Raw genomic sequence first — 14,476 nt, forward strand, 5'->3', positions numbered from 1 at the left:
GTTGTATAGAAGTCTATGCTTCATGTGTTAAAGCTGCATTCTCTCTCCTGACCACCAGGGGGCGACTCTTCTGGTTGTATAGAAGTCGGGCCAGTCCAGATTTCTGCTCGCGTCCAGGAAGAAAACGTCGAAATATGACGTAACAACTTAACTCGGGAGATAACGCTGACGGGTTTGCACCGAATATCGGTCGATACATCTCCGTCCTCCTAGACAAACACGCACACACACACACACACACACACATACAGATGGCAGTGGTGCCAAGGAGTCTGAGCTGGCCTGTGGGGCGTCAGAGAGATGCTGAGTCCGGTCAGACCTGCTGCTGGACTCTCTCGCACATGAAAGCCAGACTCATCCCAGGAAGACAGAAACAACGGGGATCGAACCAACGTCTCGCTGTTACCTCTCCGGCCGCTGACGACTTCCTGCAGAGAGAAAGGATTCTCACCCCCCCCCCCCCCCCCCCACATCCCCTCCGCCGCACCGACTTGGTCTTCGGGCCACGATTCCTCATCTGGTCTCGTTCTAGATTTGTAATAACGGAGCGACGGCGTCGACGTTTTCGGGCGTTAATCGAAATGGATCGCGTCCATACGGCAGTCACACACACACACTCACACACACACACACACACACACACACACCTGACGAGACGCCGTCTTTTTGGGTTCTGGTTTCAAACGGGTTGGGGGGGGGGGGGGGTGCTTCAGATGTTACTTGCAGGGTTTTTGTGAGTCCGTGCGATGGAGGTGTGGAGCGGCGGCGAGGCGGTGACGCCCTCGGTGCCCTCGCTCGTCCGAAGGTATTTTAGAGTATTTGAAGTCCGACTGGAGGCCCTCAGATCTCACATGTGGCTTATGTTTGCCTCCCGCTGCCATTGGCTGCTTTGAAATGGATGTAAACACGAAGCCGTCTGCCGCCCCGCCCCCCCCCCCCCCCCCCCCCCCCCGGCCATGTGGCTGTCTTTTAAGTGTCACTGCATTACAGGGGCACCGGGGAGGGTATGTGGAGGGCTGTTTATCCCATCACTGTGTGTGTGTGTGTGTGTGTGTGTGTGTGTGTGTGTGTGTGTGTGTGTGTGTGTGAAATTGAGTGAAGGATCAAAAGGATGTTTCACAATGCTACATTTGGTTCGAATATTGCCCAATTGAGTGAGACGCGATCCTATTTTTTATTTGTTTTAAACACAGAACAAATGTGGAGAGAGAGAGAGAGAGAGTAGCGACGGGCGAGTGTCCTCGTGCGCTCTCCTTCAGCAGCACGGGAAACATACACTCGCTACGTCAGTTGCGCAACACTGAGGCCAGAAGAAGGAGAAGAAGAAGAAGAAGAAGACAAAGAAGAAGAAAATTGAAGAAGAAGATGAAAAGGAGGAAGGAGAACAAGAAGAACCAGAAGTCTTGAGTGAGGCCTAATTGGTCAATTGTTGCATAATCTGTATTTTTAGTTGATTATTTCTATAAATTGTTGCCTCAGTTTATGTAATTAAATCAGAAGTATTGTGTATTATGTTATTATGTAATATAAACAACCTGCTTTGTGTGTTGTGTGTTTATGCCACTGTGTGTGTGTGTGTGTGTGTGTGTGTGTGTGTGTGTGTGTGTGTGTGTGTGGTGTGTATTTGCATGGGAGTCTTTGTCTGCACATTGAGTTAGTTTATGTGTTTATTATACATTTAGAAGTAATCATGTCTCACAATACGTGATTCCATCACAAAGGGATTCATGTGAACGTGGGCGTGCACGTGGGCGTGCACGTGGGCGTGCACGTAGCTCGACCCCCTGGACCCTACACTCATTCTTACATCTGTACTTTTACATGTGGAAACCATTCACAACACATTTATGTACACAATATAATACGATTCCACCCCGATCCCCCCCCCCCCCCCCACACACACACACACACACACAGCCTCATTGAGCTGGACTTCCTCATTTGAATAATACAGAATGACATCATAAAGCGTCCCCATGAAGCCGTGTTGCCCTTCCCTTCCACCCTCCACTGCCTCCTGCACTCGCGTCTATCTTTCATAAAACAACCCAAAGTGGTTTTATTAACCCCGATGTGGGAGCCTCTGGTGGGGGGGGGGGGGGGTCTGCCCCCGGGGGCCTCTGGAGAGAGGAGGAGATGGAAGAAGGATCGCAGTGCAACAGTAAATAATGTTACAGTATGAATAATGAGCTCCCTCTGAGCCGGGCCTCAACTGGACTAATGACAGAGACCTGCTTTGGATTAGGTCTTGCACAAACACACACACACTTACACACACACACACACACACGGGTGTACATGTGCATGACCCCAACACACACTCTCCAGAGGGAGGTCCTGTCAGTTTAGATAAAGCTGTTACTCGAGGCTCTGAGGTTCTGCTGTGGGTCAGATAATATACAAAAAGGAGACAAAAGGAAGCAGAGGGCATCTCACTCTCACTCTCACACACGCACACACACACACACACACACACACACACACACACCTTTAGTCACCCGTTCATTTGAGGCTCCCAGTATCGGTCACTCGCTCAAGATTTTTCTTGAAGGCTGAAAGTTAAACCTTCTTCAGGAGGGCAGATTCTTCACAGCTAAAATAAATATCTTTATATATATATATATAAAGATATTTCTTCACAGCTAAAATAAATAAATATATATATTCATATATATAATATATATATTTGATACCTCCACTGAAACATTTAAGTCCCTCATCGTGGTGCAGGTCTGCCACCTTCTGGCAGCAGTGAGGAACTTTTAACTGCTCATGAAACTGTAATAATTTAACACTTATTCCCCTAAATCACTATTAAAGGAGCCGTCAGAGAAGAATGTCTATTTATATTCTTAATGCTGGTCGTTGGCTTCACGGATTCTTAATGTGGTGAACCCCGATGACATCATGCAGGTTCACCAGCAGAGACCAGTTCACCGTGGACAGACCCAGATCTGGCCTTTGACCCTCAGACCCTGCTGCAGTAAAATGAGTCTCTTTAACTCCGTGCTCAGAGACACTACCACCTTTGTCCACACGGGGCGCCAGAGTCAACACCAAATTTTAAAAAAGCTCCTTCGACCAACTTTAAGGAAAGTAATGAAGATGATGATATGCACAAAGTGTTTATTTAAATAATAAAATACTCCAGTCTTAAGTGTCAAAATCTCCAGGGAGACAATAATGAATCCATATTAAATATATTTAATATAAAACAAACTTTAAACCAATACAGAGAGAGATAAACTAGTTTGTGGAGGAATTCACACATTTAGGATAAATAGTGTAACATCAGAGCGTCAGGTGGCTTTATCCAGAGGAAACATATCCATCAAGTAAAATCAGAAGGCTGGATATTAAATATAAACATGCTTCATCAGGTAAATATTTACAATGACCGAAGTATCATTTCATCCACACGTTTCTGTTTCTCTAGGAGTAAATCAGTAGATTCTGAATCCACTCAATGAAAGAAATTATAGTAATTAAACTGATTTGTGGGTTTCACTCGTTCATCTTCTGCCCAACATCCGTGATAATGGAGTTTAAAAGAATAACACATTCTAAGCCAATCAGGGCAGCTCTAGTTCACATCCAGCCGCTTCCTCCGGGTCTCGCTTCCTGGGTGTCAAAGAGTCTCCGTTTGTGGTTTCAGTCTTGGTTCACGTCTTCATTGCAGCTCCTACTTTCTCTCTTCACTTTCCTTTTCATCGCTTCTCCAGTTTCTTGAATCGGGCCTCTGTAAAGATGAGGAGACAAGGAGTATATATTTAGGTGCCTGTGTTGTCTGTGTTGTCGCAGCACCACCTGCTGGTGGACTTTATAATGCGAGCTAAAGGAGGTGGCCTCGGGTTAGAGAAAGAGAAGAGAGAAAGAGAAAGGAGAGAGATGAGAGAAAGAGAAGAGAGCAAGAAAGAAGAGAGAAAGGAGAGAGAGAAATCAGATTAAGAGAGAGAAATGAAAGAGACAGAAAGGAAAGAGACAGAAAAGAGCGAGAGATGAGCCAAATGACGGACTTGTCTCCAGACGAGCTCTAATTTTACAAATGAAGAAAAAGGGATAATAAAGTTTGATCAAATCTTTTTGTGGAGGTTTACAGATGCCGTGGTTGATTGGAACCAAAGTGGCAGCGACGATCGTCATCGACCGTAAACATCAACGCACTGAACACGTCACACAAGACTCTCACCCAGTTTCTTGGAGTACGCGTCCAGTTTGTAAGCCGCCTGTTCAAGCGACGACACCTGGTCCTCGATCTGGTTGATCTGGTCCAGGTACGGCTGCAAGCTGGCATCTAAAAACAACAACAGACACGCTGCAGTAACACATACTAAACAGGAGCCGTTTAAAAACAACAAACACGGAGGAGGAAGCGTCTCACATTTGTTGTTGAGGTCCTGCAGGTTGCGGCTGATGTTGATGCTGATGTCCTTCATCTCCATGTACTTCAGGCTGGTGAGCTTGTTCATGTTCTCCAGGAGGCAGTAGTCCTCACACGTGCCTGACCGGGGGAGGACATATGCAGGTGATTATGAAAGAAGTGCACCTGTAAATCTAAATATGTATTTGTGTATCTGTGCGTGTTAAAATACCCGTTAGTTCTCCTTGGAGGAAGACGGACATCTTCTCAAACATGTCGGTGCACAGCTCGTTCATGTCGGAGTCTGAAGGCTCCACGGCCTCCTCCGCCGTCTCCACGCCACCGTCACCTGAGCAGGTTAAAAACACAGAACACCGGTTCACAACAAGGAGCTCAACTAAAATGGGAGAAAAATAACAACAAAGTAGGGAAAAACTATTAGATAAGAACAGTCACAATAATAGTTTTAAAATGTAAAAACAAATAAAATATATGTATATCTAAATATATATATATACATATATAATCATATGAATTTATATTTATTTTTATAGAATTATATTTCTTTTATATATATATATTCGTAAAACTTACGATTTTTTATATATGTATGAGAAGAAAATATATATATAAATAAATACATACATATAAATAAATACATTTATATTTATAATAATATATATGTAATAATTAGGTTACTGTGTGCTGCTAGTTATTGTTAGCAAGCTACGGAAGCTGCGGAGAGACGTCACCCACTGTTCGTGCCCGGCTTCTTGGGAGCCACCGCCGGGGCCTCCGCCGCGTCCTCCGGGGCTTCCGGCGGGCCGCTGGCCTTCGCTGCCGCGTTCAGAGCCGCCAGTTGGGCCGCGGGAGCCCTGGAGATGCTGTCCATTGCTGCGGCGTCGTCGCCCGTCGCAGCCATTTTGTTCCGGTTTTGACTCCCCCCCCACTCCCTCCTACTTCCTCCTGTCACATGAGTAGTCACGTGACTCCCGCCCGCCACCGGTGCTAAGTCGCGCGCATTGCCACGCCCTGGTGAGGTCGGAATGTGAGGCATGCTATTGAATACCACTTTCACAAATGAGCGGTTACATTGTGTAACCAGCATTTAAGTATTTAGTTTAAACAAGATGGTAATAAAAAAAGGTGTCATACTGAAGAAATATACCTTGCACATGTATTCTAATTCATTAATACATTGCTTTTCCAAAGTTTTTTTTTAATTCAACGCTGTTACTCTATTTTGTTTTCAGCTTTAAAATGTACTGTTCCCATTTCGCAATTGCTTGAATTTAACCCGTTTTTTGTGTGCAATTTAAAAGGTGAGAAAGCAACCTAAACAAATTAAATTTTTAACTCAATTCAATTTTAATTGTATTCATATCGCCCAATATCACAGATCACAAATTTGACTTAGAGGGCTTTAAAAGTTATGAGATCTTCTGTCTTTGGATCCTTGAACTCTCCCCAAAAAAATACTTAAATGGGGAAAAAGAAACGGATTAAACCTCAGCAAGAGAAAGAGGATATGTTTAATAGACGTCATGTGAACAAAACATAATTTAATTACATCTCTATCCACGTGAAAGAAATTGAATGTATAATGAGAGTAGTCACAGCAGGTCATGGCTGTTTCCTGTGACAGTTGCTTTAACATTTGATGATAGCTTGCGGTAAGATTTATTGGCTTTTGTGTCAAGAAACCTAAATAAAATGTATATTTTTGAGTAAAGTATATGTATACGACTACTTTATTGTTTATGTTCTGATGATACAAAAATACAGATAATTATTTTACTGCTTGAAGAGGTCATCCTTTTTACGCTAATTACCCATATATAATACCCCCATAAAAATATTTAATCCACATTATTGTTGAAATATGATCATATTTTACTATTTAATTACATTTATACATTTTTTTTAAAGCATCAATAATTAATTTTGTTAAAGCTTATTTCTGCATGAGATTTTTTTTTAAATAAAAAGTTAAAACATTATTATAAATATGTATTCTTAAATTAGGAGATATTAGGGTACATTTTAAATGTAGGATGTCCTTATTCTTATTTTTCTTGTATTGCTTAACTTTGAAAAAATTACAATTATTCCCTTTATAAAAATGAGCTTGATACCCAAGAGAGTGATGGTATATATATTATTTAGAAATGTTCACAACATCTCTGACTTTACTGTGCGCGCTCCCGCGAGATGCATGCAATTCTTGGCAGGCCGAACTCCGCGTAACACCTGTGCGTCGGCGCGGCTGTGGGGCGGGGAAGCTAGGATCGTGACAGGCTAGCATCAGTGGTAAACATGGCGGCGTGCACAGCTACAGGGCTGTGCCGAGCACCCCGTTACTGCTAGTCCGCCAGACGGAGACCCCCCACACTCCCCCTCACACACACACCTCCCCAAAAAAATGGAGACCGAAGAGGAGCAGCACATAACGACGCTCCTCTGCATGGGGTTCCCGGACCCCGACGTGATACGGAAGGCGCTCCGGCTGGCGAAGAACGACATAAACGAGGCGGTGGCGCTGCTGACGAACGAAAGCCCCGGACTCGGGTATGGATACGAGCCGATGGAGAGCGGGCCTGCCCCCGGCGTGGGCTCGACCGGAGACGTGGAGAGCGGCGGCAGTAGCAGCGGCACCGGCGGCGGCGGCGGGCGGACCGGGACGACGGGAGGGTTTGACCCGCCGCCCGCGTACCACGACGTGGTGGATAGTGAGGTAAAAAAAAAAGAGCGGGGTTTCCCAACCGAGCATCAATGGAGAGAGAGAAACGAGGGAGGAGGACAGGACGACTTACCGGGGAACACGGAGGGGCGAGCCCCGGTTAACTCTGCTAAAGTTAGCGGGCTGGCGACGCCACAACGAGCCACGACACGAGATGTCTCTCCGGTCCCACGGGACAAGGGGACGTTGTCATCGGATAATTGTCCGTGAACGGAACGTTTTATCCACTTAAATGACGTCGCGAGCCTAAATTCGTAAAAACTTACCAGCTAACCTAACTAGCTCGTAGCCGGCTACCTAGCCAGTCAGCTAGCGTCAACCGGCAGTTGGACCCGGTGTATCGGCACACAGGTGTCACTGCGGGGGTTTAACAACCGATTTATTTTGCCGGTGGGTAGTCAATCTCATCGGCTAAGCCGGCGGGACGGTTGGATCTATTCAGTCCGCCTTTTCTTGCGGGGTCGGCTTTGCGGGACCGTTAGCCCGACGTTAGCGTCCAGGGGCTCGGCTGACAGCCGTCGACCTCTCGCTGACATCGCGGTCCCACTCGAACCTAAAACGGCGGTTGTCGCAACGTCTGTTTGCACACTTTGATCATTTCTTACGGCCACATTAAAAACAAGTGTGTGGGTGGGTGGGGTTGCACTTGCTGCCGTGAGGCCGGTCTGTCAGATCTCCCCTGCAGGTCGCATCGTTCAGTCCTAGTGTGTGTCACGTGGTGTGACCGTTAGCTGCGTTGGAGACTCGTGCATACCTGTCCACGAGACGTGACAGCTCGAGGTGTCCCATCAGCCACTTCACCTCAAGCATGTTGCTCCCGTCAAAAACCCTGCAGGTGCTGTCAAAGGGAAAGCAGCACTTTCTTTAAAATAAAATAAAAAAGGACTTTTAACTGAAGGATGGTTGATTGAGACTTTCCAGCTCCGTGTTGTATCCATTTGATTGGCTGTTCCATCTGCTGTGAGTATGAATCAAGCATGAATGGATGTACATTTAACCCCAATATCTTGTTTTCTTTCTCGCTCCTGTGCTACTGTTATCGCTGCAGGGTAAACAACAGTTGGCGTTTCCAGTATACAGAAACAACAGCACACACTTTTGCAGGTCACTGTAAATAATATGCTTGTTTTTGTGTGTGCATATGCCAATAATGGCGTACTCGGCCCAAAGCGACTTCACTCTCGGGAGTTCATTGAATGTCCACGCGCCAAATATGTCTTCATTTGAACCCGCTTCTCCATTTGTTGTTGGAGAAGTTAACAAGTGTCTTCCTCCCGCCTCGTGTCCGAGAAACGTGCAGTGCAGGAAATGAGCGTCGAGAATAAAACGGCTTCATTTCCCTCTCTCGTCCTCTGTTTTGCTATATTTGTGCGTAAGAGGCATGTCACAGGACTACGGCCCTGTGTTATGCTTCCAAATATAGAACACAAACATATTGCAGTGTTTTTCAGAGTGGGGGGGGGGGGGTCTCAGGAGGGCTGCAGGGTGCATGGTAACAAGAGTGGCTCTGGGTTACCTCACCGTCCTGCGCAACCGCCCCACATGTGGTCTTCAGAGACCTGAGCCTTCCCCCCCCCCGGATGCCTTCAAGTCTGCACTGAGGGCGTCGCAGCTCCTCCTGAATGGTTGATGCTTGTTCTCTGAATATCGTACACACAGACAGGAAGTTATCCTTCTCGTTGAAATCAGAGGAACCTGTACTTATATTAAATTGTCAGGGAGATCTGATTTGCAATGAATCGCCACCTCTCGGTTACTTTTAAATGTAGTGCTTTATTTAATTGCTTTACTACGCGTGTTCGGTCAAGTCTCTCCTTCCTCTCGTCGAGTCTATCCGTCGTTTCTAATTACCCTCGAAAAGGAAAGGATGAAACGTGACGCTTCTCTTCCTCCGCTTCTCCTCTTTAACGATCCGTCGAGCACTTTCTTTGATTCCCCGTTCATTAATAACACTCTGAACACGTGGACCCTGATGCATGCTAATATGTGGAGATGTATTCAGACGGGTCAGATGGACCTCCCTCTCCTTCAGGCCGAGTCCTATTGGTGCTGTGCAGCAGCCCAAAGGCAAACGCTGCACCGCAGGTGGTCATAGTTTAAGATGCTTTTTAAATACCGAACAGCAGGGCAACAGATCGCTGTGCTTAAATACAATCACTAGTCGATAGACATGACGTGCTTTAGAGGAGTGAGTTCTGAATATTCATGACGATCCCGTGAATATGTAAACAATATTACAATGTAAATAATTCAATAATCCTCTGTGTGCTTTCTCCCCGTGAACTCGTAGGCTTTACTGGGAATGCTGTGTTCCTCGTAAAGGGGTGGGGGGGGCTGACCTCTGACCTCTTGCTTGTTGACCCTGTGAATGCAGACGGTTTAAGTGAGTGAGTTGGGTTTTAACCTCACGACCCGTTCCACAGGGACACAGAACACACGTCATCGTGTGGCAGCATTAGAGATGTTTCCGACACCTGATTCAGGCCGAGTCCTCGCCCGATACCGGTGTGTAAAAATACCCAAAATATATAAATATAACTCTTTAAACATTACAAACTAAATCCTCTTTTAAAACATAAACAATTCCCGACCGTTGCGTGACGAATGAATGTCGTAGAACTTTATTTTATTGTCTAGCTCGACAGATTCTCTGATGTTTTGACGACGCTCCGCCCGATCGGCAGCTCTCCGCTCACTCGTGAGCTTCTTCGATTTCAGATGCAGCTATCCTCTTTTTCCTCAGAAAAGAAGTACTTAACAATGGTCGGGTAGCGAGTGACGCGTGTTGTTGTTGTGTAGCGTAAATGAGCTGATATGGCAACGTGGCGTTGGACCGGTGTGTGTCGACTCGCGTACTCGCTGATACCCGATCCATTTCTTTAAGGCTGTATCGGAGACATTTCCAATACTGGTCTCGGGACAACTCTAGATTGCATCGCTAACAAGACGGTGTCTTGTCATCTGGGGGGGGGGGGGTCAGGGTTCATTACACACCGTGTCTCACACCTCTTCACACTTGGGAGGAAATAAAGAGACAAAAAGACTCCGACGTGAAGGACACATTCACCCAGACGAGCGTCGTCATCCTCTGAGTTCATCGTCGCCAGAGGCCGTTTGGATTAAACCTCAGCTGCAGCGTCCCCAAACAACACGACGCAGCGTGAAACAAAGGGCTGTAATTGTGTTGTGTGTGTGTGTGTGTGTGTGCAGCGGAGCAACGATGAGAACGGGAACTGCTCGGGGGGCAGCATGGAGTTCCCCACCACCAACCTGTACGAGCTGGAGAGCCGCGTCTTCACCGACCACTGGTCCATCCCCTACAAGAGGGAGGAGTCCCTGGGCAAGTGTCTCATCGCGGCCACCTGCCTCGCCCGGCTCGGTAAGACCCCGAGTGTGTGTGTGTGTGTGTGTGGGGGCAGCAGGTTTAGCTTGGAGTGTTTTTCACACGTTATTTTGAACACTTGGTGTTTTATGGCTGGATCTCCATCGCTCATATTCACTGAATGTGTTTATGTAACTCTGGTCACATGACATCTACTGCTTCTGTCCATCCTGGAGAGGGATCTTCCTCTCTTTTTTCTTCTATTTATTGGGGAGTTTTTTCTAATCCGATGTGAGGTCAAAGGTCAGGGACATTTGTAATTTGTAATATCGGGCTGTACAGAAACAAGTGAATTGATGTGAGACGAATGTGTGAATCCAGCCGCTCCCCCTCCGCCAGGTCTCGCTGACGCTGACGAGAACTGCAAGCGGTTCATAGACCGCTGCATGCCGGAGGCCTTCAAAAAGGTGAGCGGCAAAGAGATCAAAGTGTTTGTCTTTTTTTAATGCTCCACGTTCCTGACTCGTCCCTCCGCCTCTTGTTCCCCCGCCGCCGCCGCCAGCTGCTGACCAGCAGCGCGGTGCACAAGTGGGGCACCGAGATCCACGAGGGGATCTACAACATGCTCATGCTGCTGGTGGAGCTGGTCGCCGAGAGGGTGAAGCAGGACCCCGTCGCCGTGAACCTGATGGGAGTCCTGACGATGGTGTGTTCCCGCTCACACGTTCAACGCTCATTTCTTTATTACGGTCAAGGAAAACCTGGGAAAGATCTGGCATTTTTAAATGGTTATTTCCTAGAAAAGTCCTTAAAAAAAATCTCACATTTTGGAAAAGTCAGGGAAATTTATTATATTCATGTTAATTTACGCTGAGTTTGAAATAATATGTTTTTAAAAGAAAGACGCGAAAAATATGAGCCAGCATACATACGCTCTTTCACACTCGCAGCGCACATTTTCCGCACTGCAAGTGAACGCACCGTCACTGAAAAGACCTTAATGTTTTATTCTTTTCATCAAACTATCATCTCTCATTCATTTGAGTTATTTACTGCATGCTTTGGAATTTTATTTGTTCGTTTAAATACAACATTTTCTCACTTTTTCGTGTTATACACCGAGATTTCACAAAATGTTTGGTCATGGAAATTTGGTTTGAAGTCCTGGAACCCCATTGGTCCCCATGTGTATGAACCCTGATTATAATGCATTTAATACTCGACTAACAGGCTTTATATAAAGGTCATAAGGTCGTACATGTGAGTTTTAAGTCTGCAGAGGCTCTGAATCACAAAATGACTTTGTTTCTAAAACCCACGACTAACCGACCAAAGATCTGCCGCCTGTTGATTGGTCCAAAAGGTATTTTGACAATAAATGCCGATTCATCATGAATGTGCGTGTAATGCTGCGCGGCGTCGGCGTTGTTGTGTTCAGGCCTTCAACCCCGACAACGAATATCACTTCAAGAACCGGATGAAGGCGTGTCAGAGGAACTGGGCCGAGGTCTTTGGGGAAGAGGCCAACATGTTCGCCGTGTCTCCCAGCAACGCCTATCAGAAAGTAAGAGGGGGGGGGGGGGTCATCCAGATGTTTCTAGCATAAATAACACACACACACACACGCTTCCTTCTTAGCCTTGTTTACCGCTAGTAGTCGCGCTCAGGGGCCGACAAATGAATTCTTCGTCCACGCTGTTGTGTAACGGAGCTGCTGGGGTTCAGAAGAACATGTGACTGACACACAACAGCTGTCACACAACGTGTGTGTGTGTGTATGTGAGACTCTAGTGCAGTGGTTCTCAACCTTTTTTCAGTGATGTACCCTCTGTGAAATACTTTTTTCAGCCAAGTACCCCCTAACCAGAGCAAATAATCTTTGGTAAAAAAAAAGTAGTAATACACAGCACTGTGCCATCAGTGTCGGATTTATTAAACTGTCAACAATGAACATTGCATTAAACTGAATGCTTTAGCATTTACATTTTAATGAGAAACTTGTGCTTGTGCTTCACTGAGGATCTTTGTCAGTCTTGGTGGCAGCGAGGCCACTGCTGTGATGAAGCTCTTCTCCAGGCACAGTCTGTTTCTTTGCTTTGATCACAGTCATTGCAGAGAAGGAGGCCTCACATACATATGTGGAGGCAAAGGGCAGTAGCTGCTCCAAAGCTTTCTGTCCCAGGTCAGGGTGCTCCTGCTTCACACACACCCAAAACTGTGTGAGTGTGGATGTGGCAAACTTCATCTGGAGGCCACTGTCAGATGACACTTCCAGGAGTTTTTCCTGATAAGTGACAGGTAGCTTCTGTTTGCGTCAGACAAGAGAAATGGGTTTCTCACCCAATCCAGCTGTACAGATTTATCCTCCAGGTCAGGAAAGTAGGAATGAAAATCTTTAATCACGTTGGTCAAATGTCCCACGATGACCGACTTGACTGGAGCTCTGTCCACATCCTCACGAGAGAGAAAAGCATCCACCTGGGGAAAGCAGGTGAAATCTCCCTCTGCAGAGGACCTTCTCCACAGCTCTGCTTTCTTCAGGAAGCCACCCACCTTGTCATACATGTTTAAAATGCTGCTCTCCTTGCCCTGCAGAGACACATTCAGTTCGTTCAGTTTGCTGAATATATCTGCCAGATAGCACAGCTTTGCAAGCCAGTCTGTGTCCTGGAACAAGGTGGCATGGGGAGACCTGTGCTCGATCAGAAAGGCGTGTACTTCAGATCGTAATTCCAACAGCCGGTTGAGTATTCTCCCTGGAGAGAGCCAGCGTCCTTCTGTGTGCAGCAGCAGTGTTGTGTGTTCAGCATGTTCTCACAGAGGCGGCGAAACAGGCGTGCATTGCGTGGCCTTGACTTTATGAAGTTGATCACTTTGACGCTGTCGTTCAAAACGTCATGTAACACAGGGCTCATTTTCTTGCACGCCAACGCTCCCCTGTGTATGACACAGTGAGTCCACTTCATGTCGGGGTTTTCTTTTTTAATGCGCGCTATGAGTCCTCTCGCGCTGCCCGTCATTGAGGCCGCTGCGTCCGTGCAGATGCTGCGGCAGGATTTCCAGCTCGTGCCATTTTCACAGAAGAAGCTGTTAACAACATAAAAAATGTCCTCTCCTGTTGTTCTTCCCTCCAACGTTTTGCAGAATAGAATGTGCTCATAAATGTCGTCAGTATCGATGTATCTTACAAAAGCAACAAATTGTGCATTTCCACTGACATCTGTGGATTCATCCAGCTGGAGTGAAAAAGAGTCGCTAATTTCCCCCACAACTTGCTCGACGATGTCTGTTCCCATTTTGTCTATTCTGCGGCAGACAGAGTCATTTGACTAAGGCACAGTCTTTAACTTCTCCGCTGCGTTTGTGTCCAGCATGTCTCAGCCAGCACAGCAGCGGCAGGAAGGAGCAGGTCTTCGGCTATGGTGTATGGTTTCTTGGCTTTAGCTATGAGCAAAGACACCGCATAAGATGCCTCCAGGGCTTTGGCTGATGTCGTGGAGGCTTTACGCATTGTTTCTTGAGATGACCGGAATTCAGAGAGTTTCCTCTTGAAAAACTCCGGTGGCTTACCAGCGTAATTTGCATGTTTTGTCTTGAGATGGCGCTCAAGATGGGCTGGCTTCATGCTACTGTTGGCTCACCTCTCCCCACAGAGGAAACACAAAGGCTTGGGTGGGTTGCAACTTGTGGACGTAAATCCCATTAAAACATAGTCGTCTGAAAACTGACGGGATTTTGCCGGCTCTGGTTTGGCCTTCTTTGGCACTTGTCCCTCCGTGTTTTCAGCAGCATTGCTGCTCCGCTTCAACCACAACTTCATTATTTGAGTTTAAAAGCCGGCAGTGATAGACGGGTCATGACCGTTAGCGTGTGCCACGTTGGGTCAAACCATCCTGATATGGGGGAGACTCTGGGTTTTTAGGATAATTAAATTAAATTGCCTACTTAATATAGAATTCAGTTTATGAACTTACACTTGTGTTTTATTGAATGTTTATTAAATAACTATTTTTAAAGGATTTTTGAATGGATGCTAATTTTAAATCGATTTAAA

At 46.3% G+C, this 14,476-nt stretch overlaps 2 protein-coding genes across 9 annotated transcripts in view; one reads left to right on the forward strand and one right to left on the reverse strand.

The window, feature by feature from the left end:
* Window positions 1-3,188: 3,188 nt before the first annotated feature.
* Window positions 3,189-6,223, reverse strand: bloc1s2 (biogenesis of lysosomal organelles complex-1, subunit 2). The gene is made up of 5 exons (XM_056415586.1): window positions 5,117-6,223; window positions 4,593-4,709; window positions 4,382-4,501; window positions 4,190-4,294; window positions 3,189-3,739 (listed from the first exon to the last, which is right to left on the reverse strand). The coding sequence occupies exons 1-5, from the start codon at window positions 5,466-5,468 to the stop codon at window positions 3,708-3,710; spliced, it is 726 nt and encodes a 241-aa protein (XP_056271561.1). The 5' UTR covers window positions 5,469-6,223; the 3' UTR covers window positions 3,189-3,707.
* A 115-nt stretch (window positions 6,224-6,338) lies between these two features.
* Window positions 6,339-14,476, forward strand: part of usp24 (ubiquitin specific peptidase 24) — a 39,054-nt gene continuing 30,916 nt past the window's right edge. For 5 of the 8 annotated variants that reach the window (XM_056415482.1, XM_056415483.1, XM_056415481.1 and 2 more), the window contains exons 1-5: window positions 6,344-7,094; window positions 10,311-10,479; window positions 10,822-10,889; window positions 10,985-11,128; window positions 11,861-11,986. In XM_056415482.1, the coding sequence (XP_056271457.1) occupies window positions 6,783-7,094; window positions 10,311-10,479; window positions 10,822-10,889; window positions 10,985-11,128; window positions 11,861-11,986 (819 nt within the window). In that variant the 5' untranslated portion in view covers window positions 6,344-6,782. Of the gene's footprint in view, window positions 7,095-10,310; window positions 10,480-10,821; window positions 10,890-10,984; window positions 11,129-11,860; window positions 11,987-14,476 lie in introns of all 8 variants that reach the window. The other 3 variants (XM_056415479.1, XM_056415480.1, XM_056415487.1) reach the window with 2 other exon arrangements.

This window comes from Pseudoliparis swirei, chromosome 5 (genome assembly GCF_029220125.1).
Source record: "Pseudoliparis swirei isolate HS2019 ecotype Mariana Trench chromosome 5, NWPU_hadal_v1, whole genome shotgun sequence".
Taxonomy (NCBI): Eukaryota; Metazoa; Chordata; class Actinopteri; order Perciformes; family Liparidae; genus Pseudoliparis; species Pseudoliparis swirei.

Bases quoted from the DNA above. Each gene is read 5' to 3' on its own strand.
- bloc1s2 (XM_056415586.1), bottom strand. From the start codon at position 5,468: ATGCTGGTTACACAATGTAACCGCTCATTTGTGAAAGTGGTATTCAAT. The intron at 4,295-4,381 runs GTGAGACGCTTC...TGTTGTTTTTAG, and splicing joins GCAGGACCTCAACAACAAAT to ATGCCAGCTTGCAGCCGTAC. The intron at 3,740-4,189 runs GTGAGAGTCTTG...TCATCTTTACAG, and splicing joins CGCGTACTCCAAGAAACTGG to AGGCCCGATTCAAGAAACTG.